This window comes from Mandrillus leucophaeus, unplaced genomic scaffold (genome assembly GCF_000951045.1).
Source record: "Mandrillus leucophaeus isolate KB7577 unplaced genomic scaffold, Mleu.le_1.0 Scaffold101, whole genome shotgun sequence".
NCBI classification, from domain to species: domain Eukaryota; kingdom Metazoa; phylum Chordata; class Mammalia; order Primates; family Cercopithecidae; genus Mandrillus; species Mandrillus leucophaeus.
Genome location: NW_012098210.1, coordinates 300,567 through 328,148, shown reverse-complemented (window position 1 = coordinate 328,148; position 27,582 = coordinate 300,567). Strand labels below are relative to the sequence as shown.

The 27,582-nt window shown below is 43.6% G+C and overlaps 1 protein-coding gene and 1 long non-coding RNA gene across 5 annotated transcripts; one reads left to right on the top strand and one right to left on the bottom strand.

Annotated features, from left to right (window-relative positions):
* The first annotated feature begins 828 nt into the window (after positions 1-828).
* Positions 829-27,582, top strand: SIRPG (signal-regulatory protein gamma). 4 transcript variants are annotated; one of them, XM_011974359.1, is made up of 6 exons: positions 829-969; positions 9,324-9,680; positions 20,771-21,088; positions 21,699-22,031; positions 26,424-26,508; positions 27,096-27,581. In XM_011974359.1, the coding sequence occupies exons 1-5, from the start codon at positions 897-899 to the stop codon at positions 26,504-26,506; spliced, it is 1,164 nt and encodes a 387-aa protein (XP_011829749.1). In that variant the 5' UTR covers positions 829-896; the 3' UTR covers positions 26,507-26,508; positions 27,096-27,581. The 4 variants fall into 4 exon arrangements, with proteins under 4 accessions (XP_011829749.1, XP_011829763.1, XP_011829771.1 ...); XM_011974364.1 differs by lacking the exon at positions 829-969 and adding an exon at positions 7,322-7,475 and having other exon boundaries at positions 27,096-27,582; XM_011974373.1 differs by lacking the exon at positions 21,699-22,031 and having other exon boundaries at positions 27,096-27,582.
* LOC105535315 lies at positions 10,213-25,796 on the bottom strand. Its single transcript, XR_001005410.1, has 5 exons — positions 25,784-25,796; positions 22,967-23,178; positions 19,931-20,075; positions 12,061-12,676; positions 10,213-12,025 (listed from the first exon to the last, which is right to left on the bottom strand). It is a non-coding gene; the product is annotated as an uncharacterized LOC105535315 (long non-coding RNA).

Genomic DNA, 27,582 nt, shown 5'->3' with positions numbered 1-27,582 from the left:
GACTTCCCCAATTCCTTGGCACACACTCTTGGTGGGAGCATGGATTTTTCCTCTTTCCTCATTTCCTATCTGAACTCAGTGGCAAATGAAATAGGTGCTCTGTAAGTAGAAGAAAGGGTATTGAAATTGATGTGACAGCCCCAGGAACCTGCCCACCATAATCTTCCCTCATCATAACCCTATCCCCTTTCTAGAATCCACAATCCCCACCTCCCTCCACAAATCAGTTGATTATTACTCCAAACCCAGTTTCTCTCCTGGAAGGAGTCGAGAAATAATTCCTTCTGCTGGGTGCAGGCAAATGAAAGTGCTAAGGTCCTCAAGAGACTGAATTTGGGCTAAGTTTTGCCAATTATAGGAATAAAAGGTTGGAATAGAAAATCATTTCAAGTGAAGATCTGGTTCCTCTCCAGTGTTGAGCAGGTCCTGTGAACCCTTCTCCTACCTCCAGCTGAGTGGCATTTGGTTGAGGCTGGTGCAGAACGAGACCACAAGCCAACCACATCCTAGGGTCTTGAAATAAAGACTTTAGAAAACAGTTCCTAACAACAGGTCTTTCTTGGCTTAAAAGCCCCAAATGGCAAATCACCAAGAAGACCTGAAAATGGGGTTGGGGTCATGAGGAGGGAGCACAGGCCCCAGGCAGGCAGGAAGCATTCTTTCTGCTAACCCTGTCTGAATCTCCTGAAAATGGAGCACAAGTAACTCCTTGCTTTGTAGCTGCCTGCTGTGCCTGATTTGTATGTCACAATCTAGAAGCAGGTTACTGTTGCACTCCATCACAGCCACTTCCTCTTGAATTGAGGGAGGCGGGGCTTGTCTTCTCTCTTCAGAGCAGGGCCTGAGATCTCCCCAGAACAGGCGTTTGAACAGAGCAGGCTTCTGAGGTCTCCAGAATGCCTGTCCCAGCCTCCTGGTCCCATCCTCCTGGTCCTTTCCTGCTTCTGACTCTACTGCTGGGATTTACAGGTGAGCATTGCATTGGGCTAGAACCCTTTCTCCCTGCCTCCTGGACCTAGCCTTGCCTCTGGACTTGCAGTGATTTCAGATCAGCACAAGCACTGCCAAGGAAAGTCAAGGACTGGACATTGTCCAAAAGCAGAAGATCAGGGAGCTGAGCACTTTCTCTGTGGATCTGCAGTTGGCTACCAGAGGCATCAAACCTTGTGATGCTTCTGCCACCATCACAATTACGTACATTTTTATAATATTTTATTTGACGAACACAGAAGAATCATTATTAAATCCTTACCTGTCTTGAGTCCTCCCACCCATTTTCCTGTGCCTTCCTCCTCTTTAAGAAGTTCCACATTTCATGCTTACAGCGCCCTATATTCCTTTCCTAGGGCTTCCATAACAAAGCACCACAGACTCAGTGACTAAAACAATAGACATTTGCTTTCTTTCTTTCAGTTCTGGAGGCTGAATTGCAAAATCAAGGTGCCAGCAGGGTTAGTTTCTACGGAGGTCTTTCTCCTTGGCTTGTAGAAAGCTATCTCCTCCATGTGTCTTAACACATGGGCTTCCTCTGTGTGTGTCTGTGTTCTCATTTTCTCTTATGAGAACGTCAGCCATATTGGATTAAGGCTCCCCACCAATGACCTCATTTAACTAAATTGCTTCACCCATTTATGCCTAGTGCTTCATTATTGGATCACTAAGCTTGCGGGAGTTATTTATATCCTACTGCTCAAGGGCATCACTAAGTTCTGATTTTTCAAATTTAAAAAATTGCAACCTCAGGCATAAATGAGTTAAAGACCTTGTCTCCAAATATGGTCACATTCTAAGGTGCTGGGGACTGGGGCTTCAACCCATTTGCTTTGGGGGCACATTCAGCCCATAACAGGCACCACAAACTCCCTTAGTCATCTTGATTTTCCTCTGGAGAATTTATTTTCCCTTCCCCCAGGCAGACAGGATTGGGAGGTCTTTCCTGGTGCCACTTGGGAGAGCCCTGTTCACTGCTCCCAGACAGGCTGCCTGTCCTCACCCCTTTTCAAACCATGCAGCTGACCGCTGGTCACAGGGCTGGGCACAATAGCCTCTCAGTTGCTCACTGGGCCTTCCTGTGATGTCACCTCACAGGTCTTAGAGGGCAAGGGTCTCACTGTTCAAATTATTTTTCTTACACATACACTGTACCCAAATGACAGCAGTAATAGTTCAGCAATTGCTCTCTTCCTGTAAGGTAGACACACTTATCATTTTGCTTGTATGAAGTCAACTAATCCTCAAAACATCCCTGTGTGAAAGCTACAACTCTTGTGCCCTATTTGCAAATGGGGAGTGAGGCAGAGGGAGAAACTTGTTCATTGTCCCCTTCAGTCCATGGAGCAGTTGGGATCAAGTCCAGGTTGACCAGCTCCAGACTTGATCACCCTTTTAGCCATGTTATGCTATATGCAGAAATACTAGAAAATGCAGGGAAGCAAACGTTAGATTAATAGTCACCCATCACGCCAGTCAGAAACAACCAGAGGTAAAATGCTAGCATATGTATGTATTTCCAAAATGTTGTTAAAAATATGTTGGATGATTTCTACGTGCCAAATATTTTACTGAGATTTTTAAATTTGTAATAATTGTAATTAATGCACAAAACAACCTTACGTACTAACATGATAGGCCAAACTTTTATATATATTTGTGTACACATTACACATACACATATATATACACACGTGCATATGCATGTACATGTACATGCACATATGAGATTTCATTTTTAATCATTGTTTCTCCAACTTTTTATTTATTTTCTATTTTCAGTGAAATTTTTAACAAAATAAATATTTTATTTTATTTTTATTTGACAAAAGTATATACACTTACGTACAACATATTATGAAATATGCATTCATTGTGGAATGACTAATTTGAACTAATAAACATATGCATTACCTTATACATTTATCATTTTTTATTGTGAGAACTCGTAAACTCTGCTATCGCAGCAGTTTTCAAGAATACAACTCATATTATTAGGTATAAACACCACATTGTACAAGAGATATCTTGAACCTATTTCTCTTATCTAAATTGAAATTTTGTATCCTTTGACTAATATCTCCCCAACTGCACCCCCTCTCTAACCCTGGATAAATACCATTCTACTTTCTACTTCTATGAGTTCAACTTTTTAGATTCTACATATAAGTGAAATCATACAGTGTTTGTCTTTCTGTGCCTGGCTTATTTCACTTAGCAGAATGTCCTCCAGGTTCATCCACGTTGTTGCAAATGGCAGGATTTCCCTTTTTGTAAGGCTGATTAGAATTCCATTGTGCATATATACTACATTTTCTTTCTCCATTTACCTGCTGATAGACACCTAGGTTGATTCCATATCTTGGCTATTGTAAATAATGTGGCAATGGACATGGAAGTGCAGGTATCTCTGTGACATGCTGATGTCATTTCCTTTGGATATACGCCAATAGTGAGATTGCCAGATCAGATAAGAGTTACATTTTTAATTTCTTGAGGAACCTGCATACTGTTTTCACTAATGGCTCTACTAATTTACATTCCCACCAACTGTTTGCAAGCATTCCCTTTTTTCCACGTCTTCTCCAATACTAGTTAAATTTCCTCTTTTTGATAATAGCCATTCTTACACGTGTGAGATGATAGCTCACCGCGGTTTTAATTTGCATTTATCTCATGAATAGTAAGATTGGATATTTTTAGTATGCTGACTTGCCATCTTAATATCTTCTTTTGAGAAATGTCTATTTGGATCTTTGGCCCATATTTTAATAGGGTTGTTTTCTTATGGTTAAGTTGTTTGACTTCCTTATATATTTTGTATACGGACTCCTTATTAGATGTACGCTTCGCAAATGTCTTCTTCCATTCTGTAGGTTGTCTCTTCACTCTGTTGATTGTTTCCTTGGCTGTGTAGAAGCTTTTTTAGTTTGTTATTAATGCCATTTGTCTATTTTTGCTTTTGTTGCCTGTGCTTTGGGGCTCAAATCCAAAAATGTATTGCCAAGACCAATGTCATGAAACTTTTCTTGTAGTTCTTATACAGTTTCAGATCTTACATTTAAGTCTTTAATCCATTTTGAGTTGTTTTTGTATGTGGCATGAGAAGAGGGTCTAATTTCATTCCCCTACACATGGATATCCAGTTTTCCCAACACCACTTTTTGAAGAGACAGATCTTTCACCATTGTGTTTTCTTCACACTTTTGTCAATAGTCAATTGAGTGTGAATGTGTGAGTTTATTGCTGGGTTCTCTGTTCTGATCTATTGGTCTAAATGTCTCTTTTTATGCCAGTGCCATGCCTTTTTGATTACTTTGAAACTGTAGTCAATGTTGAAATTAGGCAGTGTGGTGCCTCCATCTTTGTTCTTTTTTTTTTTTTTTTTTTTTTTTTTGAGACGGAGTCTCGCTCTGTCACCAGGCTGGAGTATGGTGGTGCAATCTCGGCTCACTGCAATCTCCACCTCCCAGGTTCAAGCGATTCCCCTGCCTCAGCCACCTAAGTAGCTGGGACTACAGGTGTGCACCACCATGTCTGGCTAATTTTTTGTGTTTTTAGTAGGGACAGGGTTTCACCATGTTGGCCAAGACAGTCTCGATCGCCTAACCTTGTGATCTGCTCGCCTCAGCCTCCCAAAGTGCTGGGATTACAGGCATGAGCCACCATGCCTGGCCCCATCTTTGTTCTTTTTGCTCAAGATTGCCTTGACGTAGCATATCACATTTGGAGATTTATGAATGTTGTACCATCCTTGCATTCCTGAGATAAATCTCATGTGACCATGCTGAAACACACACAGGATTTTAAAAATACTTTCTTTACTATAACCTTCAACTCATTTTTTCAGTCTACATGAAATGCGCATTAAAGAGATGTGTGGTTTTCTCTATTGCCCAGCCATTCTGCCTTCTTCCTAATTCTCTAATCTTACCACTCAAAGTCCCCCAATCTGTTAATATAAGCAACAGGTAAGCAAACTTCTCCCTTGGTAAAATGCATTTTCCCTCAAAACTGAATTTCTGTGCATTTCTATTCTGAAATTTCCTCTTCCATGAATGGTAGAGATGAGGAAAAAAATGTGAGGATACAAATGACACAGATCTGCCTATATTACCTATAACTATAGTTATATTTATATCCGTATCCATATTCTTATCCTTATCCTTGTCATCTAATGTCCACTGAAGCCTCCAAGCCTTAGGAAATCTACCAGGCAATAACTTTACAATTTTTGAACATTCACCATATGACAGACACTGTTGGAAATGCTTTACATCTTTTACTTCATGTGATCATTATATACAAAGTAGATATTCTTGTCACATTCCCTCACATAAGAAAACAGAAGCACAAAGTGCTCCAAGCTCACTCATTGGTAACTGGTAGAGTTATGATTTGAACTCAGGCACTCTGACTCTAGAGGTCACAGGTTTCACCATTACTCAAACACTTCCGGCCCTGATTCTATTCCGTGCGATTTCTGCAGCTGCTGCTCTTGGGAGTGGAGTGGGCGATGTGGTGTGAAGGAGGATTGTGGTTTTCTTCTCTGGGCTCTTCTACTTTCTATATGTTTGCAAATTGATTGGTTTTTTTTGTTTGTTTTGTTTTTTTTCACTAAGTCCTCTACATGAGAAACTCATTTTCTGTCAAATTCCACAGAAGCAAACCACCTAAAATAGAAGATTTCAGTCTTCTAGGGAAATGTCCACTGAGCAATTCAAACATTATACACATACCTATTGGATACCTACTGTGTGCCAGGATCTGATATAGAAACATGGGGTACTTTGGTAGAATAAAAAAGAAAAAGTAATTGCCCTTTTGCTGCTTGCATCCACTGGGGAGAAAGACAGTAATCAACACACATAGTAAATAGGTGAATGAAAAAATTAATTTTTGGCAATGATCAGTACAATAAAAATAAAGTATGAGTATGTGAATGTTAATCATCTTGTGAAAGTGTTCATATATCCCTTTTATTGATTGTTTTCATCATAAATAGATGTACAAATTTATCAGATGCTTTTCTGCATCAAAATAGATGATCATGTTTTTATCATGATCAAAATAGATGTTTTGATCAAAACAGATCAAAATTTTATCAGGATCAAAATAGATGTTTTTTCTATTTGTTCTATAAATATGGCATACCATACTGTTTGTTTGTCATTCGTATATTGAAACATACTTGTATTTCAGGAATAAATACCACTTGCTCATGGTTTATTATCCTTCTAATATGCTGTTCAATTCAGTTAGCCAGTATTTGGTTGAGGATTGTTGCATCAACAAATCCAGTAGTAATAAGGCCACTGTCAACAGAAAGGTGTGCAGCTGTACCTGACAGAAATTTAAATTTTGTGTTTCAGTAGAAGTTTAAGTTCCAATGAGACCCATTTCAGATGAGCAGGGACTGGCCTGTGGGACAACCAGTGGTTAATGCTTGCAACAGAAAGTATTCCCCCTAGATCTGGAACACAAGCCAGTAGATTCTAGTCATTTTTTGTTAGAATGAAGTAAAGAACAAGGCAGAGAGGGGCTTTTTTTGTTTTGTTTCATTTTTCATTTTGCGTTAGAAGCCCTGGGGAAATTTATGACCATGAGGAGTGGTCTAGAGATTCCAAGAGGAATGAAAATCATTGCCAAAGTCTCTAGAGAGAAGAGGTATTTTTGTTTGTTTGAAAGCACTAAAAGGAGTGCCTGTGATTTTAATTTGTAAGTAAAATTTGTAAATGAAGAATACATTGCCACTGGTACCTCAGAACAACTTAGAGATTCTGGATTATGTGACATTATTGTAAGTATCATACGAGTCTTCTTTGAAGAGGTTGCTATATCATCCTGTGCTCTGAAGAAATGCGGCTGTCATTATTCATATTGGAATAGGATACACACTTTAGGATAGCGAGCTTTGGCAGCACTCCAGAAGGCAACACATAACTGTGCATAGCACAGCACAGGAAAGCCATCAGGGTAAAAAGCCTTCTCAAATTCGTGGAGCCAATAAGTAGCAAATCAGTAAGCCATGAACAGTCAAAGTGCATCTCCTAGGAACTTTCTACCCTGGTTTAGAATAATCCCCTCTTCATTGCCACTACTGATGAAAATGGTAGAGTAAGTCCTGCAGGTTATGTCTTAAAGGATCACTCTAACATGGTTATGAAAATTTCATCTGGAGAGACATAGCGGGGTAGGGCATGCCACACAGGAAGCCATATGGGAGGAGCCCCCAGGGAGAAGGCTCAACAAAGCAGAAGGGGAAGCAAGAGAGACAAGAGATGGGAAGCCACTGCCTTTACCAGGAGTCAGGATGGAGGACACAAAGAAAAAGCATGATGGGTTTTACTAGAATGTTTCAGTGTCACTAGGTCACAGTAGAGGAGGACAAGAAGAGGAACTGTGGCTGGGACTAGCTTTATCACAGTGTTGTACCTGGTTTGGCAGGGTGCTCACAACTTGTTTGTGGGATGTTGAGGTATCAGGTAAATACGATTTTAAAAAAATTACATATAACTGGACATCTTTATTTCTTCATATAACTTTGATTTGCCACATGGCATCCTTTCATTTCCACCTGAAGCACTCCCTTTAACATTTCTTGTAAGCAAGGTTTTGTGGTCATGAACTATCTTAGCTTTTGTTTATCTGAGAATGTCTTAATTTCTCCCTTGTGTTTGAAGGACACTTTCGCCAGGTATAGAATTCATGGTTGACAGGTTTTTCCTCTTAGCATTTTGAACACATCATCCCTCGGTCTTCTGGCCTCCAATGCTTTATATAAGAGCTCAGCTGATAATCTACTGAGGGTCTCTTGAATGCGAGGAATCGTTTCTCTCCCACTGCTTTCAGGATTCTTTGAATTTAGTTTTTGACGGTTGAATTATAATGTACTTTAGTGTGGGTCTCAGATTCTATCCTTGAGTTAAACTTGCATTTCTTCAGTGTCTTTAAATTTGTACATTCATGTATTTTATTAAGTTTGTGAAGGTTTTGGCTGTGATTTCTTCAAATAATCGTCTGCTCCTTTTTTTCTTCCTCTTCTTTTTCCCCCTGGGACTCTAATAATGTATATTTCAATCCATTTGATAGTGTCCCAGAATTCCTTTAGATTCTGTTCTCTATACTTTATTCCATTTTCCATCCATACCTCAGTCTTAGTAAGTTTAATTATTCCATCTTGCAGCTTTATGACTTTTCTTCCACCTGCTCACACCTGTTAGGGAACCCCTCTACTGAACTTTCAATTGTTGTATTTTCAACTTCAATGTTTCTATTGGATTTCTCTTCATAATTTCTCATTCTGGCTGTCCTTATTTTGTTAATGTGTTTATATTCCTGCTGTTTTAGTTATTTGTCCATTGTTTCCTTTACTTTCTTCAGCATTTTTAAGACAGTGGTTTTAATACTGGATCTAGTGTCAGAGTGGACCCAATGTATCAGAAGAGTCCTTATAAGAAGGAGGAAGGAGATGAATTATTTGAGAAGGACATGTGAGGATGCAAGCAAGATGTTAGAGTGATGGGAAGATGTGACAGTGAGAAAGGAATGTGGGCAGCCTCTAGAATTTGGAAAGGCAAAAAACAGCCTGCAGAAGACACATAGCTTTACTGACAGCTTTTAAATACACACCTACATACATATATATAATATATAATATATAATATATTATATATATGTGTATATATAATATATTATATATAATATACGTGTGTGTGTGTGTGTGTGTGTGTGTATATATATATAAACACTTCAAAGTAGAGTTCAGGAGTTCTACTCAGGTCCTCAACCCAAAGCTCTACCTTGAAATTGAATCCCTTGGCTGGGCTTGATGGCTCTCACCTGCCATCCCAGCACTATGGAAAGCCGAGGCAAGTGGATCACTTGTACTCAAGTAAGAGCAACCTGGGCAGAATGGTGTGACCTGTTTCTACAAAAATACAAGATTAGCCTGGCATGGTGGTGTACACATGTGGTCCTAGCTACTCTGGAGGCTGAGGTAGCAGGATCACTTGAGCCTGAGAGGTTGAAGTTTCAGTGAGCCATGATTATGCCTCAGCACTCCAGCCTGGGCAACAGAACAGGACCCTCTCTCAAAAAAAAAAAAAAATTGAAACTCTCTGTGCCTCAGGGCTCAGTGCCCTCAATTGTAATACGACCTCATGTTATAGGCTTGTTGTGAGGGTTAAATGAGATAATACACGCAGTGTGCTGAGATCAAGTTCTGCTCCTGATTCCTGATGTGCACCCAGTCACTGAATGTCTTTGATAAACACGAGGAAATACAGAATTATGTAAGGATGAAAAAATGATTGCTTTGTGCTGCTTTCCAGAAGTGGCAGGTGAAGAGGAGCTACAGATGATTCAGCCTGAGAAGCTCCTGTTGGTCGCAGTTGGAGAGTCGGCCACTCTGCACTGCACTGTGACCTCCCTGCTTCCCGTGGGACCTGTCCTGTGGTTCAGAGGAGTTGGACCAGGCCGAGAATTAATCTACAATCAAAAAGAAGGCCACTTCCCCCGGGTAACAACTGTTTCAGACCTCACAAAAAGAAACAACAAGGACTTTTCCATCCGCATCAGTAGCATTACCCCAGCAGATGCCGGCACCTACTACTGTGTGAAGTTTCGAAAAGGGAGCCCTGAGAACGTGGAGTTTAAGTCTGGACCAGGCACTGAGATGGCTTTGCGTGGTGAGTACAGCATGGATCTCCCTTATCCCTTGATGTGTGACAATAACTCAATAATAGCACCTTCCATTCTTTGAGCAACAATCAGGTGTGGTGGTGGGTGCTCATTTTCATGACCTGATGTCACCCCCTTCTACAGATCAGGTGAGTTAAGGCCCAGGGACATCACGCTATTGCTCAAGGTTCCACGACTGGTAAATGATGGGAAAGACTGCATCTCCAATCTGTCTGGCTCTACAGCTCTTGTCCTTCCCAATCTGGCCCAGCCCTTTAGTTCCATGAATGAGGAAACTGACAGATTGAGTGATTTGCCCGGGTACAGGGCCACAGCTCACCTGCAGCCTCCAAAGAGTGCTCCTGTCTCAGGCTGGCCGAGTCTTTTCTTTATGCAACAGGCACTCACTGAGAACCCACTGTGTGCCAGACTCCACCCTGGATGTTGTGCAAACAGCAGTGAATGAAACAGCCAATAGCTCTTCCTCCACCAAGCTTACATTCTCTTCCATTCTAATGAGGAGAAATCCATCCAGGGGATGGAGTGTGTAAATCGTGTTTTTCTTTATTTAATCTTCAGAAACATCACACAGGGAAGATTACTGGGAGGCACAGATTCACTCTTCAGTCTGATGGCCTGGTGGGAGGAGATGCCAACAAGTTTGGTGTTTGCTGTGGGTCTATTTGAAGCCTTGTGTGATTTCAGGACTGAGTCACACAGTCACTGTGGGCTCTGAGCAGAGCTGGGTCATCTCAGAATATCCCTCACCTCAGGAAAGAGGTCATACATATGGCTGGCTCAGGGGTGCCCAATTTAAGGCAGCAATAAAACCTATTTGGGGTTTCCAGCCAGAGGCCCAGAATCCTCATCCCACCTCCTGAATCCTGACATTTCAACATGGGAAAGACCTTCACGCTTTCAGCCCAACTCCCCTTTACAGATGGGGGACTTAAGCCAAGAGATGACAGGGGCCTTGTCCACAGTCACAGGGCCAGTTATTGATGGAATCAAAGCTAGAGTCCAGGTCCGGATCGAGGCAGGCTCCTTCCTTCCCCAGCATTTGTTAAGACACTGTCTTCATAGAAGAACCTGATGCATCACAGGTGCTAAATAAAAGCTCCTCAGACAGAACCATGGATCAGGGAGCCGGGATTTCTTTTTTCATCCATTTCCCAAAGGTTCAGAATGCACCTCACATTCAGACACTAAAACCCACTGGTGGTTGGAAAACTTTCTCCAAACATAAGCCCTATCATTCCATATTGAGATTCCACGTCAGGACGTAGAACTGCTCCACTCTTTAACAGCTGCAGAATACTCCAATTTATGGAAATACCAAAATTTATTTCACAGCATCCTGTTGATGGATATGTAAGTTGTTCCCAAACTTGAGCTACTAACAATCCTGCAGTGGATGGCTTTGTACATGTATCACCCTACTCAGGTGGGAGACACCCACTGGAAGTGACATTGCTAAGTTACAGGGTGTGTGTGTTTTCATATATGAGAATATTGTCTAATTTCCCTCCTAGATGGTGTAGCAACAGGGCTCCCCACAACCCTTGAACATAGATGTGGAAGTGGCTTTATCCTGATTGTGCAGATAATATAGGCAAAGACACTGAAGTTTCCAGATGGTGCCTCCCCAGCCCAGGCAATCACAGCCAGAAAGTAGCTCAGGTGTGACTCAGATCTGCTAATTCCTAATAGGGTGCTCACCCCTCTTTGCCATGCTCTTAGCCTAAATGATGCCCTGGATGACAAAGGAGGGAGGCAGGGAAGGGGGCCAGGGAGCTGCAGTTGTGCCAGAGTCTCCTTATAACCAGCGCTATGAGGGAGGAGCCATTTGTTGCCTCCTTTAAAGATGAGGACACTGAGGCTCAGAGAGGTGACCTGAGTGGTGAGCAGGTCAGGGAGCCAAGGTTTCCTCCCCACCAGCCTGACTCACGGCCCTTGTCTCTGCAGCACTCACTCAGCTCTGGTTTTTCAAGTGTGGAGAAGTGCTCCAACCTTCTCTTTCCAAACTCTGGCATTGTTCAGTTCTATAGCAAAAAGCATTAAGAACAAAACCGAGGCTGGGTACAGTGGCTCACGCCTGTAATCCCAGCACTTCGGGAGGCCATGGCCGGTGGATCACCTGAGGTCAGGAGTTTGAGACCACCTAACCAACATGGAGAAACCCCGTCTTTACTAAAAGTACAAAATTAGCCAGGCATGGTGGCACGTGCCTCTAATCCCAGCTACTGGGGAGGCTGAGGCAGGAGAATTGCTTGAACCTGGAAGATGGAGGTTGCAGTGAGCCGAGATCGCAGCATTGCACTCCTGCCTGGGCAACAAGAGTGAAACTCTGTCAGTCAAACAAACAAACAAACAAACAAGCAGACAAATAAAATGAAAAAAAAAAAAAAAAAAAAGCCCTGAAGGGGTAGGAGGGGCTGGCTTTACACTCCCATCAGAAAGGTCCTGCATGTGTCTCATATATCAGGCTTGTTCCTAAAGGACAGGTCTCAGCACACATGAAGCATTTAGGACTCTACCCCCGTGTTACGCTGTTTCTCCTTCACTGAGCAGCATCTACGGAGCAGAGTCGGGCCTCCTGCAGCCCAGCAGAGCACGTGCCCACCCCTTGTTGGTGCTAAGGACCAAGGATGAGGAGATGACGTATTTCCTATGGGGTGCATCGGGCCCATAGGAGCAAGTTTCCATGCTCCCCTTGGGCTGTCAGGAGCCCACAGTGTTTTATGGCTACAGGGTATCTGGGCCTGGACACCCAGGAGGGAGGCTTCTCACTAGAATTGCATGAAGTCAAGAATCTCGAAGGCATAATTAAGAGTGCGGTCAGTGTTGGGGCTCAAGAATTCAGGGCACTTGCTCGGTTGATGGACAGGAGTGCTTGGTGGGACACAGGAGGTGCCCACTGGGACACATGGAGGACAAGGAGGCAGTGCCTTCATTTCTCTCAGCCTCAGTTTCCTCATCTGTAAAATGGTGATCATCACGACTCCTTTAGGAGAGGGGATAGGATTTGAGGTTCTCTCTGTAAATCACCTAGCACATTCTAAGCATCCCCAAATTGAGGTGCTATTTCAAGGTTGTGTAATCTTAGGCCAGGCTTGCCTTCCCTTGAGTCCTCAGTTTCTCCATCTGTGTGATGCTGATAATCATGGCCCCCACTCTAGGTTCTGCGAGGATTGGAGAGGATGTGCACAGAGCCCCTAATGGTGGTAGTGTTCAGGTGATTACTGAACTTCCACAGAACAGTGGTTAGGACAGCATGGGCAGGATCTCAACTGCCTGGACCACTTCCCGGCTCTGCCACTTTCTAGCTTTGCGACCTGGGACAAGGCAACCACCACCGTGGGCCTTGGTGTCCTCGCCTGTTGATGATAACACTGACATCACAGACTGGGGGCAGAGCTGAAGGAGTTAAATCATGTAACATGCTCAGAGCAGCACCTGGAGTGCAGTAAATGTTCCATAAATGTGAACTGTGTGATGCTGAAGCCATGACACTTCAGATGGGTCAGTGCTCCTCCAGGCCTCAAGGATATATGGGGTTTGGGGTGGAGTCTGGTAGCTTTCAATCCTGGCCGCCCATTAGAATCACCTGGGAAATTCTGACAAAAATGTTTACAAACATGGACTCAGGATCCACCCTAAAAATGCCAATTTAATTGGTCTGACATGGGCCTGGACATCTGAACTCTTCATGACTCCAGAAGATTCTCATACGCAGTCCCTTGGCAAAGGTCGTGCCCCCTGGGGTGGGGGCTTTGAGAACAGCTTTTCTGGGGGTAGGTGCTTCAGAAAAAAATGTGGTGGAAACATCTCAGGAGGCCTCGGTGCCCTGGCTAGGACCCCTCCCACAGTACAGGCCTCAGGACCCAAGATAGAGTTTCCGGATAAAGCTCTGCTCAGATCCAGCCTCAGTGCTAGAGGACTTTCCATTGTGAAAACATTTGTATCTAAAAAAGCACTGAAATCCCAGTACTCCTCAGCTCCAAAAGCCTCCCTGCCTCAAAACACCAAGATGTTACAGCAGGGCAGGGCCAAGATGGCTGACTAGAAGCAGTAGTAATCCGAGGCTCCCATGGAAAAGAACCATAAAAGTGAGCAACACTAACCAAAGTATCCAGGTTCTGACATTAGAATTGACTAGGCAGCTGGCGAGACCCACAGAGAGGAAGAGCAGTGTGGTGCAGCGGCCCACCTGAGAGCTGTGGGGCAGGGAAGCCCCCATCCCCCAGTCAAGGGAGGCGGTGAGTGAGCGTGCTACCTAGCCTGTGAAACCGAGCTTTATCCACAGAGCTATGCAACCCACGGATCGGAAGATCCCACTCGTGGGCCCACGCCACTGGGGCCTAGGGTCCCAACCACAGAGCCATGCAGATTCTCAACAGTCATTTAGCTAGAATCTCCTTAAGGCTGTCGAGATCCCAGGGTAAGGGGCGGCCAGGACCACAGCTGTGGTTGCCTGCTGTCTAAGTCGGCTGAGCTCCTCGGGGGATGGGCGGCAGCCAGCACTGGGACTGATCATTGCTTAACACACTAAGTTCCCAGGGCAAGGGAAAGGTGGCAGCCATCTCTGTAGCTCCAGGCCACGCTTTTCCCCTACTGGCGCCAGGAAGGTTGGATGGCCTGTTTCCAAGAAGTATCCCCCACAGCCCAACACATCAGCTGTGGCAGACTGTGGCCAGAGTGCCTCTTCAGGACAGACCCATCCCTCCTCACTGGGTGGGGCCTCCTTGCAGGAACTCCAGCAACTCCAGACCGGGTCTCAGGGACAGAACTCTGATCTCCCTGGGCCTGAGCCCCTATGGGGAGGGGTGGCCGCAGTCTTAGTCTGGCAGACTTAGTTTTTCCTCCTGCTAGTTCGGAGAAATCTGGGCAGCCCAGATAAGTGGGTTACCCCCCACTGAAGCACACCCACTCCACCAAGGGACAGTCAAAGTGCTTCGTTAAATGGGTCCTGATCCCCGTGCCAGGATCAAATTCACACATAACAATATTAAGCTTAAATGTAAATGGGCTAAGTGCCCCAATTAAAAGACACAGACAGGCAAATTGGATCAAGAGTCAAGCCCCATTGGTGTGTGGTGTTTAGGAGACTCATCTCACATGCAAAGACACACATAGGCTCAAAATAAAGGGATAGAGGAAAATTTACCAGGCAAATGGAAAGCAAAAAAAGGCGGGAGTTGTAATCCTACTCCCGGACAAAAGAAACTTTAAACCAACAAAGATCAAAAAAGATAAAGAAGGGCATTACATAATGGTAAAGGGATCATTTCAACTAACTATCCTAAATATATGTGCCCCCAATACAGGAGCACCCAGATTCATAAAACGAGTTCTGAGAGACTTACAAAAAGGCTTAGACTCCCACACAATAATAGTGGGAGGCTTTAACACCCTATTGTCAATATTAGACAGACCAATGAGACAAAAACTTAATAATGATATTCAGGGCTTGAACTCAGCTCTGGATCAAGTGGACCTAATAAACACCTACAGACCTCTCCACCCCAAATCAACAGAAAATACATTCTTCTCAGTGCCACAAGGCACTTATTCTAAAATCAACCACACAATTGGAAGTAAAGCACACCTCAGCAAATGCAAAAGAACGGAAATCATAGCAGACAGTTTATCAGACCACAGTTCAATCAAATTAGAATTCAGAATTAAGAAACTCACTCAAAACCACACAACTACATGGAAATCGAACAGCCTGCTCCTGAATGACTCCTGGGTAAATAATAAAATTAAGGCAGAAATTAAGAAGTTATTTGAAACCAATGAGAACAAAGAGAAAACATATGAGAATCTCTGGGACACAGCTAAAGCAGTGTTTAGAGGGAAATTTATAGCACTAAATGCCCACATCAGAGAGCTAGAAAGATCTGAAATCAACACCCTAACATCACAATTAAAAGAACTAGAGAAGCAAGAGCAAAGAAATCCAAAAGCTAGCAGAAGACAAGAAATGACTAAGATCAGAGCCAAACTGAAGGAGATAGAGACACAAAAAACCCTTCAAAAAAGTCAATGAACCCAGGAGCTGGTTTTTTGAAGAAATTAACAAATAGACCACTAGCTAGACTAATAAAGAAGAAAAGAGAGAAGAATCAAATAGACACATTAAAAAAAGATAAAGGGGATATCACTGCTGACTCCATGGAAACACAAACTACCATCAGAAAATACCATGAACACCTCTATGCAAATAAACTAGAAAATCTAGAAGAAATGGATAAATTCCTGGACACATACACCCTCCCAAGACTAAATCAAGAAGTTGAGTCCCTGAATAGACCAATAACAAGTTTTGAAATTGAGGCAGTAATTAAAAGCCTACCAACCAAAAAAAAGCCCAGGACCAGACGGATTCACAGCCGAATTCTACCAGAGGTACAAAGAGGAGATGGAACCATTCCTTTTGAAACTATTCCAAATACTAGAAAAAGAGGAACACCTCCCTGACTCATTTTATGAGGCCAGCATTATCCTAATACCAAAGCCTGGCAGAGACACAACAAAAAAATAAAACATCAGGCCAGTATCCCTGATAAGCATCGATGTGAAAATCCTCAATAAAATACTGGCAAACTGAATCCCACAGCACATCAAAAAGTTTATCCACTACAATCAAGTTGGCTTCATCCCTGGGATGCAAGGCTGGTTCAACATATGCAAATCAGTAAAAGTAATCCATTACATAAACAGAACCAATGATAAAAACCACATGATTATCTTAATAGATGCAGAAAAGGCCTTCAATACAATTCAACACTGCTTCATGCTAAAAACTCTCAATAAACTAGGTATTGATGGAACATATCTCAAAATAAAAAGAACTACTTATGACAAACCCACAACCAATATCATAATGAATGTGCAAAAGCTGGAAACATTCCCCTTGAAAACCAGCACAAGACAAGGATGCCCTCTCTCACCATTTCTATTCAACATAGTATTGGAAGTGCTGGCCAGAGCAATCAAGCAAGAGAAGGAAATAAGGAGTATTCAAATAGGAAGAGAGGAAGTCAAATTGTCTTTGTTTGCAGATGACATGATCCTATATTTAGAATGCCCCATCATTTCAGCCCAAAACTCCTTAAGCTGATAAGCACCTTCAGCAAAGTCTCAGGATACAAAATCGGTGTGCAAAAATCACAAGCATTCCTATACACCAACAACAGACAAGCAGAGAGCCAAATCATGAATGAACTCCCATTCACAATTGGTACAAAGATAATAAAATACCTAAGAATACAACTTATAAGGGATTTGAAGGACCTTTCAAGGAGAACTACAAACAACTGCTTCAAGGAAATAAGAGAGGACACAAACAAATGGAAAAGCATTCCATGCTCATGGATAGGAAGGATGAATATCATGAAAATGGCCATACTGCCCAAAGTAATTTATAGATTCAATGCTATTCCCATCAAATTACCATTGACATTCTTCACAGAATTAGAAAAAACTACATTAAATTGTATATTGTACCAAAAAAAGAAGCCAGTATAGCCAAGACAATCCTAAGCAAAAAGAACAAAATTGGAGGCATCACGCAACCTGACTTCAAACTATATTACAAGGCTACAGTAACCAAAACAGCATGGTACTGGTACCAAAACAGACATATAGATCAATGGAATAGAGCAGAGACCTCGGAAATAACACTGTACATTTACAACCATCTGATCTTCAACAAACCTGAGAAAAACAAGCAATGGGGAAAGGATTCCCTATTTAATAAATGGGGCTGGGAAAACTGGCTAGCCATATACAGAAAACTGAAACTGGACTCCTTCCTTACACCTTATACAAAAATTAACTCAAGATGGATTAAAGACTTAAATGTAAAACCCAAAACCATAAAAACCCTAGAAGAAAACCTAGGCAATACCATTCAGGCATAGGCATGGGCAAAGACTTCATGACGAAAATGCCAAAAGCAATTGCAACAAAAGCGAAAGTTGACAAATGGGATCTAATTAAACCAAAGAGATTCTGCACAGGAATAGAAACTATCATCAGAGTGAACAAGCAACCTCCAGAATGGGAGAAAATTTTTGCAATCTACCCATCTGACAAAGATCTAGTATCCAGAATCTACAAGGAATGTAAACAAATTCACAAGAAAAAAAACAAACAACTCCATCAAAAAGTATGCAAAGGATTTGAACAGACACTTCTCAAAAGAAGACATTTATGTGGCCAACAAATATATGAAAAAAAACCCTCAACATCACCGATCATTAGAGAAATGAAAATCAAACCCACAATGAGATACCACCTCATGCCAGTCAGAATGGTGATTATTAAAAAGTTAGGAAGCAATAGATGCTGGTGAGGCTGTGGAGAAATAGGAACGCTTTTACATTCTTGGTGGGAATGTAAACTAGTTCAACGATTGTGGAAGACAATGTGGTGATTCCTCAAGGATCTAGAACCAGAGATACCATCATTACTGGGTATGTACCCAAAGGAATATTACTCATTCTACTATAAAGACACATGCACATGTATGTTTATTGCAACACTATTTACAATAGCAAAGACATGAAACCAACCTGAACGCACATCAGTGATAGACTGGACAAAGAAAATGTGGTACATATACACCATGCAATACTATGCAGCCATAAAAAAGAATGAGTTCATGTCCTTTGCAGGGTCATGGGTGAAGCTGGAAACCATTATCCTCAGCAAACTAACACAGGGACAGAAAACCAAACACCACATGTTCTCACTCATAAGTGGGAGTTGAACAATGCGAACACATGGACACAGGGAGGGGAACAACACACACCGGGGCCAATCAGGCGGTGGGGGATGAGGGGAGGGAGAGCCTTAGGACAAATAGCTAATGCATGCAGGGCTTAAAATCTAGATGTTGGGTTGATAGGTGCAGCAAACCCCCATGAAACACATACACCTACGTAACAAACCTACACATTCTGCACTTGTATCCCAGAACTTAAAGTAAAATAATAATAATGAAAAGATGTCACAGAGGACTCTGTTCTCTCCTCCTTCCAAAATGCTTCCAGCTCTACCTATGATCTTACTTGTTTTTTGAAAGCCAATTGTCCAGACTTGGTGGTTTTGCTTCTATTATCATTTGAGTTTTTCGTGAGCTACAGGGAGCAGGATTTGAGCCTTTTGGTGTTTCTACTCCTCTATGTTCTGCTGCCTAAAGAATAAATGTGTAGATTCAGAAGCAGTAATGACCAAACCTCTTGATAACAGCCACAGGGCTCATTTATTAAGCACCTGCTACATACCAGGCTCTGTGCTTGCATTCACCCTCCCTCATCTTACCAGTGTGGGATTTTTATCCACTTTTGGCCCTTTGCCAGCTGGGGTCCCCTCAGACCTTGGTCCTATAAGGGACTCACACGAGGACCCCCTCAAGGCAATGAAGGGAGGATTAAAGAGCTGAGAGGTACAGAGGGAACAGCCAGCTCCTGAGAAGCCTTCAACAAATGGGAAATGATTGCAGACTCTCAGCCCTCTAGGGATGCCCAATGCTGCTGGTGTCTTAATGACTTGACTTCTTCAAGTGACACCCTTTGTACTGTGCCCATAAACTGTTTGCATGTGGTTGGGAGCAAGTTAATATTTACAAATGCAAGTATGCCTAACACATGTTTCCTGGTGACTGCTATAGGAGGCGCAGGGTAATAATTAGCAATCTGGAGACACGTTTAGGACTCATCTACAGGGAGAAACTATCCTCATTTTTCTGATTCTCCAGTTTGTGTGCTTTCAGGACCCAGGATAGATTTCTGCCTGTTGGGGTGGCCTGGATCTTTGTCTCTTGTAATGGATTAACGATGAAGAAATCACCCACCTTTGGCTTTCTTAGTACTCAGTGATCATTGTTTTTGACCCCAAACTGGCCCAACTGAAGACCTAGATTCCAAGAAACCTTCCTTCTTTTCAAATTTGGGACTTGTCACAGATTAGGCCTGCTAACTAAAAAAAAATAATGATTGATAGGAAGGCCAAAGGAAATAGCATTTATTTGTGAATTAAAGAGTTGCAATTTGGGAACCCCGAGTCATGGCAGCCCTGAATAGTGGCCCATAGGGCAATGCAGGAAAGGCTTTTTACAGGGGACTTTCATAAAAGGTTGTTTTTGAAAACAGTTCATTGGCTGGCAGAAATGCTAAACTGCAAACTCGTATTCTTTGGTTACTTAATTAGGACACTCCAGGATGAGAGTGATCAAAATCCCATGTACCTTGACTTCAGTGCGTTGTTATCCAGGTCTACAGCAGCATCCTGTGGCTTGACCTTCAGCAGGTGTGAGTGCAATGCTCTTACAAACGCTTGACTCCATGTTAAAGTTTTAGCCTTAACGACTTCATTTTCTTTCAAAAACTCTACTGGAATATTATGAAAAGAATGAAAAATATGAAATAAATTCATAAATACACAAAGAGACAGCTCTGGGTGTATATAAAGTCTGGGTTAAAGACAGATCTGTGTTTATTTTTATGAAGCATCTTCTGACTGATCAAAAGCAAAACTTCTTCCATTGCCTCATTTAATCCTTGTTGCACCCCTGGGAAGGAAAAATGCTGCTGTCCCATTTTGCAGATGAGGAGCTGGGTATGCCAGGCCACCCCTCTCATGGGCTGAACAGCCTGGTTGCAGTTCGCACGGTGGTGCCACTTTGCCATTGTTCCTTACTTTGACTTCTGTAAACACCCTCTCTGAGGTTGCTGAGCTCTCCGGGGGAAACAGGGTAGGACTAGTTAATACACAAAGGGAGATCAATCAGTAACTTTGTTGCTGTGCCCAGGTTGGTGGAAGTCACCCTGTGTGGAGAGGAAGACTTTGAACTCAGGCCTGGACCTCCCTCTGGGACCTTCCCCTACACTGTCTGACCTGGGGCTGGTCCTCACCTCTTCCAACCTTTGTACCCTGCTATGTAAAATGAGAATAAGAACACCATCCTCTCCACATTATTAGAAGAATTAAAATTAACGTATCTGAAGGTTCTTAACAGTGTCACACACTCATTATTAGTGATCATCATCTCAGTCATGTCTCTTGTTTATCGATGCTCCTTTTGTAGCCAAACCCTCTGCCCCAGTGGTATCGGGCCCTGCGGCGAGGGCCACACCTGAGCACACAGTGAGCTTCACCTGCAAGTCCCACGGCTTCTCCCCCAGAGACATCACCCTGAAATGGTTCAAAAATGGGAACGAGCTCTCAGACGTCCAGACCAGCGTGGACCCCGCAGGAAAGAGCGTGTCCTACAGCATCCGCAGCACAGCCAGGGTGGTTCTGGCCCCCTGGGACGTTCGCTCTCAGGTCACGTGTGAGGTGGCCCACGTCACCTTGCAGGGGGACCCTCTTCGTGGGACTGCAAACTTGTCTGAGGCCATCCGAGGTAGAGGACCCTCACACCCAGCCCAAGCCCACATCTGGCTGCCATACCCACTCCCCTCTCCCCAGGTTATTGCTCCAGAGCTTGAATGGCCTGGAATCTATTCCCTAATTGTGCTGCCCACCTCCCATACACCTAGGTGTGCTGGTCACTTACTACCATTTTATTGGCAGCAGTCATGGGACCAAGGGGACCAGTGACTTTGGCACTTGGTCATGTGCCAAGCTCTCCACTAGAGAGCTTCATTTTTCTCACCAAGAACAACTACTATTAGTGAGCACCTACTATGAGCCAAGCCCCTACGTCTTTGGTGGTTGCACTGATTTTGTTACAGTTATGACATTCCAACTGCATGCCAGGGGTTGTACTTGTAGATTTCACTCAATCTTACCCTAGTAGGAGCTATCAGTTCTATGGCACCTACTGTGTGCCAGGCATTGTGCTTTGTAATTTCACTCATATGCAAAGAGCACCCTCAATGTCTGAGCACGTGCTGCCTGCCTAGCACCGTCCTGGTGACGCCCTCACCGTGGTGGTGGGAGCTAAGTTATGGAGCCCTCTCTGTGATCTGTCTGTGCCACAAGGTCAGAGCTTCTGCCCTGTCCTGTTTCAGTTCCACCCACCTTGGAGGTTACTCAACAGCCCATGAGGGCAGGGAACCAGGTAAACATCACCTACCAGGTGAGGAATTTCTACCCCCAGAATCTACAGTTGACCTGGCTGGAGAATGGAAACGTGTGCCGGACAGAAACGGCCTCGACCCTTACAGAGAACAAGGATGGTACCTACAACTGGACAAGCTGGCTCCTGGTGGACACATCTGACCAAAGGGATGATGTGGTCCTCACTTGCCAGGTGAAGCATGATGGACAGCTGGCGGTCAACAAAAGCCTTGTCCTGGAGGTCTCAGCCCACCAGAAGGACCAGAGCTCAGATGCCACCCATGGTGAGGTTATTCAAAATTTTTAAATTTTGTCTCTTTCTTTCATGTTAAAAGTAATATCCATGCTTGTTATAAAATAAGCTAGAAGTCTATAAATACAGAGTAAAATTTTAATGTCAGCTCCATCCCCCCAAATCCCACATACCAAGGGTCACCACTAGTAAGAAATTGATGCACAAGTTAATAGAACTTTTGACATAAATATATATTTAAGAAGCAAAGAGGGAGGCAGGGGGAACCATCTTTTCATAGAGTCCTTTGCCTTCCCTTATTCCTTGAGAGTTGTTACGCCCCTGTTTCTCATCAGCCCACCCTCGTGCTCCCTACTTTTTGTAGCTTCTGCTTTGTTTCTGTTTCATCCTAAACTTTTCCATCCACATTTATGACCTCATCCCAGTACACCCTGACATCTACTGTGTATGTTTCAGAAAGACAAATGTAGTTTAAAACGGTAACAGGCCTGCAGGTGACCATGAATGGTCACAGAACAGACCTCTTCTGTGTCCTGATGGTGATATTTGAGCAACAATAATTACAACCTCCTCTGCAAATTTACTAAGTGCAAATTTCCATTCATCTATGATCTCTGTTTTTGCTTCAATCACCCGGTGAGTCTGGAGTTTTAAAGAAGGGGAAACCAGGACTTGGGAAGTCATGGGGGATGTTGTTGAAGACCTCTTGCCTTTAGATCAGGTGATTGGTTCAAACTAATTAAAGTAAATCTGGGTCCCTGAGGACAAGGTCAGTATCAGCCTAAAATGCAAATTTGTGCTAGTTAGAGAAACATTCCTCTTCTGCTGGGCATTATCCCATGGACCTGAAGTTGGCCTGTATTCCCCTCTCTATGACCAAAATATGTCTTACTTCCCTCTTACGTGATACCAGGAGGGGTCTTAACTCCACAAGACTTTTCAGAGGGCCAGGTTCCTCCCACATACCTTATGGTGTTAGTCTTATCTGCTGGGTCAGTGCTAAGTCATAGATTTGTCCATGTCCCTGCCTACTGGAAGAGTAAATATAGGAAATGGAGGGCAAACAATGTCTTCTATAATCAGAGATGTATGGAAGGTGTGTGATCACGTCCACAGCTAACTCAGTCATGCGTGTACACTCAGTTGTAAATGGAATCCATAGTTGGGTGATCTTATGACTAAAGACAGGTTTATCATTATTATAGTTACATATATAATATATATAATATTATAATATATAATATATTATGTTATTTCAAATTATTAATCACTGAATTTCATAAAATTATTAAAACAATTCCCTCATATCATCTAAAATGGAGTATACATGCAAATTTTCCTCAAATTCCTATTACGACTATTTTTCTGTGCACTAAATTTGGATTTAATTCATCTTTAAATGCTTTGCAGTATTTTTCTCTGAAACACTTGGGTCTCAAGAATTTTGAGGGGTGTTTTAAAATGATGAATTCAATTTCCTCAATAGTTTAGGGTTACTCATATTACTCATTTCGTATTGGGTGAGTTCCGGTAAGTGGTGCTTTTTGAAGAAGTTTGTGTCCATTTTATCTAAGTTGTCATATTTTTGTGTGTAGAATTGTTCATAATATCTCCTTATTATCTTTTTGGTGTCTGAAGGGTCTATGGTGATATCCCCTGTTTCAACCTGATATTGAAAATATGCCATTTCTGTTTTCTTCTTCATCAGCCTTGCTATAGTTTTTTTCCCCTATTTTATTGATCTTTTCAAAGGACCACTTTTTTTCAGTGAGTTTTTTAAATTGTTTTTCTGTTTTCAGTTTATTAATTTTTTGCACTCTTCTTTGTATTAATTCCTGTCTCCTGCTTGCTTTGAGTTTATTTTGTTCTACTTTTTCTAGTTTCTTGAAGTGGCGATTTAATTGACTTGAGGCTTTTGCTCTTTTCTATGTCGTTCCTTTGCCTCTGTTTATGGCTGGGCTGGTATTGGGGGGTGGGTTCCAGGTGCCTGGCTGCAGGGCTGTCCCTCTGTCCTGAGGCCCCTAGTCAGTCTCCCTTCTTCCTCTCCCACCTTGGAATTTCTCCTATTCCTGTTCCTTGTGATGTTTCTAAGGTTCATAGTTTTACTTCTCAGGGAGGTAAAACTGCACCATCAAGACTGGATTGCATTTGCTTTTTAGTTATTCATCCACACTGGCTTGGACCAGGACCAGGGCTGCCATTTTTGGGTGCCTTCGGTTTGCCAGATGTAGCATCTTTGCTCAGGTACTAAGGCTGGAAATGCATTTTAAGTTGTCTAGGCTGGCAGGTAAAGTGCAAGATGCCTTGTGATTACGTAAGTGCTGCACCATTGGTGTGGGAGCCTGGTGACAGACTGTGCACTAGGGTTAGGTGAGTGTTTTGACTCACAGTCATTTTGCAGTTTGGCCTTCTATCTTCAAGTAATACTGAGAACAGAGCTGTGCAGAAGTTACTATTTTGTTTTCATTTTTTATTTTGATTTGGGGAGGATATTTTGTAGAAATAAGTAGCTATGCTGCTGCAATTGTACCTGGCAGCTCCTACATCAACTGAAGATCTTTAAGTGCTTTGACCCAAATGTCCATTCCCACATCTCAGGGTCCCACAACTTCCCCATCAGGACCCTACCCCAGCATAGCAACCGTTGAAGCTGAGATTCATCCTCCTCTGTGATTCTGCTACTCTTTTAATGATGTCCAGAGCCCAACCCTCTGTTCTTTCTGCCATGTAGTCACAAGAGATAAGAAAGTACAGTGCTGCCAAGAAGTCCTCTTGCTTTCACAGTGAACCTTAACTCCTAATCAATCACTCTTAGCTTCTCAGCATCTTTCCCCCCAAAAATTGATGCCCAGTGATAGCCATCGAACAACTTAGTCCTTATAACTACCATTTCCCAATCTGTTTCAAAAGCCCGATGCCAAGGAATTTCCTGCCTGTGGTTACACCATCCCAGTTTACTGCCAGTGAAAGTTTTATCAACTGCATCACAGCCACAAGCCATGGTGCCTAGCCCCACTCACTGCCAGCCCTGGGGTCCTCATTACGAGCTGATGAGTATATAGGTTTCAAACTCATATTTTAGAGTCTGTTTTCCAGACCACTTACCAAGGTCAGTTTCTCTGTAAGGCAGACTAGAGATGGATACAGGAATGCAGGAAGCTTCCTGAAGAGCTGTAGGGTCAACATGCCTCAGGAAATGGGGAGGCAGGACTGTAGGAGGAGGGAGGTGCTGAGCTACAGTGCAAGTAGGACAAAGACCCAGCTGCTCCTGGGGAGATCGAAGAGCTGAGAGGGTTTTTAATTGAGGAGAGAGGCGTGGCCCTCCTATTTTCAATTCAGCCAATCTTTCTTGTGGGCTGTCCCTTAGAAGGAGGAGTGAACTTGGGCAGTGCAGCTCTCAAGGGAGAAGTCCCAGAGAGCCACCCAGCCGAGAACTGCTGGCCTCTAACACCCCAGCAGCCAAAGATGCTGAGATTTCCATTTCTTCCTTAAGGACCCACCAGCACCATTTTATTTATTTAAAATACACTGTAATATCTTTAATGGCCCAAACTGCTCGTGTTAAAAATGTTGATTTTAAAAGCCCGAACTGCTCTTGTTAAAAATGTTTATTTTAAAGCCCGAACTGCTCATGTTAAAAATGCAGAGTCCAAACATGTGCTTCCCCGTAACTGAGTGTGCCCAACTAACAGAAAGATTTCAGATGACACCTGCACTGGAGTGGAGGTGGCCTAGGTGACCTCTGAGGCCCTCCCAAGCATGAGACCCATTTCCATGACTCACCAGGGTGTTTTCTAGCCAGATGGTTTCATTATGTCCAGCGCTCCACGGCTCCTCCAGGTTCTGAGAACACGGAGTCCTCCCCTTACTTCTGGGGCTAAACAGGGAACCTGCAACTCTCATTGTGAAGCCATCCTCAAGCCACCTGCCTACGCTTTTACAGTCATTAAAATTTCCCTGGGAAGTTGGACTTGTTTTGTTCCAAAGGATACGGTCTCACGGATCATCCTAAGGAACACTAGTGATGAGCTTCTTTAGGTTTGAATGCAAGTAACCTTGTGACCCTCCCTAAAATCCATGGGCCTCAGTTTCCCTATCAGAACAGAATGATAATCCCTGCTCCCACAGGCTTGTGAGGGTCAAGTAAGGAACCCAGTTGCCACATGTATGAACACCTGAGTACACGCTCCCTCCACCTCTTCCCTCCAGGAGAATAAGCTGGCAACCCGGGACAGGATGAGTGAGAATGGGGAGCCTCTTTCTGTGGCTTCTGCCTTGTGCTGGAGTGAGGATAGCCAGGGCAGGATGCAAGTTCAAAGGTGGGGCATAAATGGGCCCAGGCAGCCTCAGATGGAGGCGGAGGCCCCTACAAGGGCCTCCCAAGTGGCCTCTCTCATAGCTCCTCCTCTTCCCTGATTTCCAGGCCCGGCATCATCTCTTACTGTGCTGCTCCTCATAGCTGTCCTCCTGGGCCCCATCTACGTCCCCTGGAAGCAGAAGACCTGACTGTAAGTACAAGGAAGGGAGGACCGACCAAGGGCTATTCCAGAAGGGCAAGGCCAACAGGGAGGCCCAGCCTACATGCCGTGCAGCATCAGGGTCCATGGAGTTAAGCTCCCTCCGCACCCTGGGAAGTCTTGGGGAACCCTCTAAGAGGCTCCCAACCCCCAGAAATTATGTGGATGGTATACGATGTGGGATGCTTGAAACGTGTTCAAAGGTGTCCACAGTGCCCTGGGAGTTTCATGGAGGCAGTGATGAGTGGGTGGTTCCTTCCAGGCTATCTGTAGATTATTTGAATGCTGGGACTCAATGGGGTCAGAGGAATCCACATTGTAGACCAATATTGAGAAGCCCAGATGAGAAGCTCTGAAGGCTATTTGTGCTCTGACCCTCTGGGTGTCTGAGTGGAAGGAATATGGGAAAGGGCATCAGGACTCGGCAGGATGGCTGAGCACACAGAGTTCTATCTCAGGTCTGCCTGTCCACCAGTGACAGGCATTGCAGGAGACCAGCCCCAGGAACGTAACAGACTCTCAGGAAACATTTCTTGAATGATGAGCAGATGACTAAATGTGGATGTGTTTTCCCACAGCTCCTTCCTTCCTCCCCTGCCACGTGGGACCCTCATCTCTGCTGCCTCCTTCCTTTCTTGAGAGGCTCAGCTTGAGAGAATGAGTCAGTGAGAAGCTTCTCTAGACTTGGCTCCAAACGCCTTCCCTCCCAAGACATCTGCCTGCCCACAGGCTCCTGTTGCTCCTTCACACAGACCTTGATGCCCCAGACCAGGGTCTTCATTCATGGTCCTGAGCAGGGGCCATGGGACTGGGCTCTGGGCACTGACTTACGACACCTCCCTAGAATGTGAGAAACACACCATGTCTAAACACACCAGGACTCCTCCCATCCATCGCCTTGGGACTGGACGTAAACCACAGACTCTCTCCAGGCTTTCAAGAGTTATCCTGTCTTCCAGATTCCTGCCTACCCCAACTCCCCAGCCTTGTTGAGGTTCTCTATCGCCTCTTGAATACAAATGCACTCCCAAAGTGGTTTTAAGAAAATAAAAAGATTCTCCTTCC

Bases quoted from the DNA above. Each gene is read 5' to 3' on its own strand.
- SIRPG (XM_011974359.1), top strand. From the start codon at position 897: ATGCCTGTCCCAGCCTCCTGGTCCCATCCTCCTGGTCCTTTCCTGCTT. The intron at 21,089-21,698 runs GTAGAGGACCCT...GTCCTGTTTCAG, and splicing joins CTTGTCTGAGGCCATCCGAG to TTCCACCCACCTTGGAGGTT. The intron at 22,032-26,423 runs GTGAGGTTATTC...CCTGATTTCCAG, and splicing joins GAGCTCAGATGCCACCCATG to GCCCGGCATCATCTCTTACT.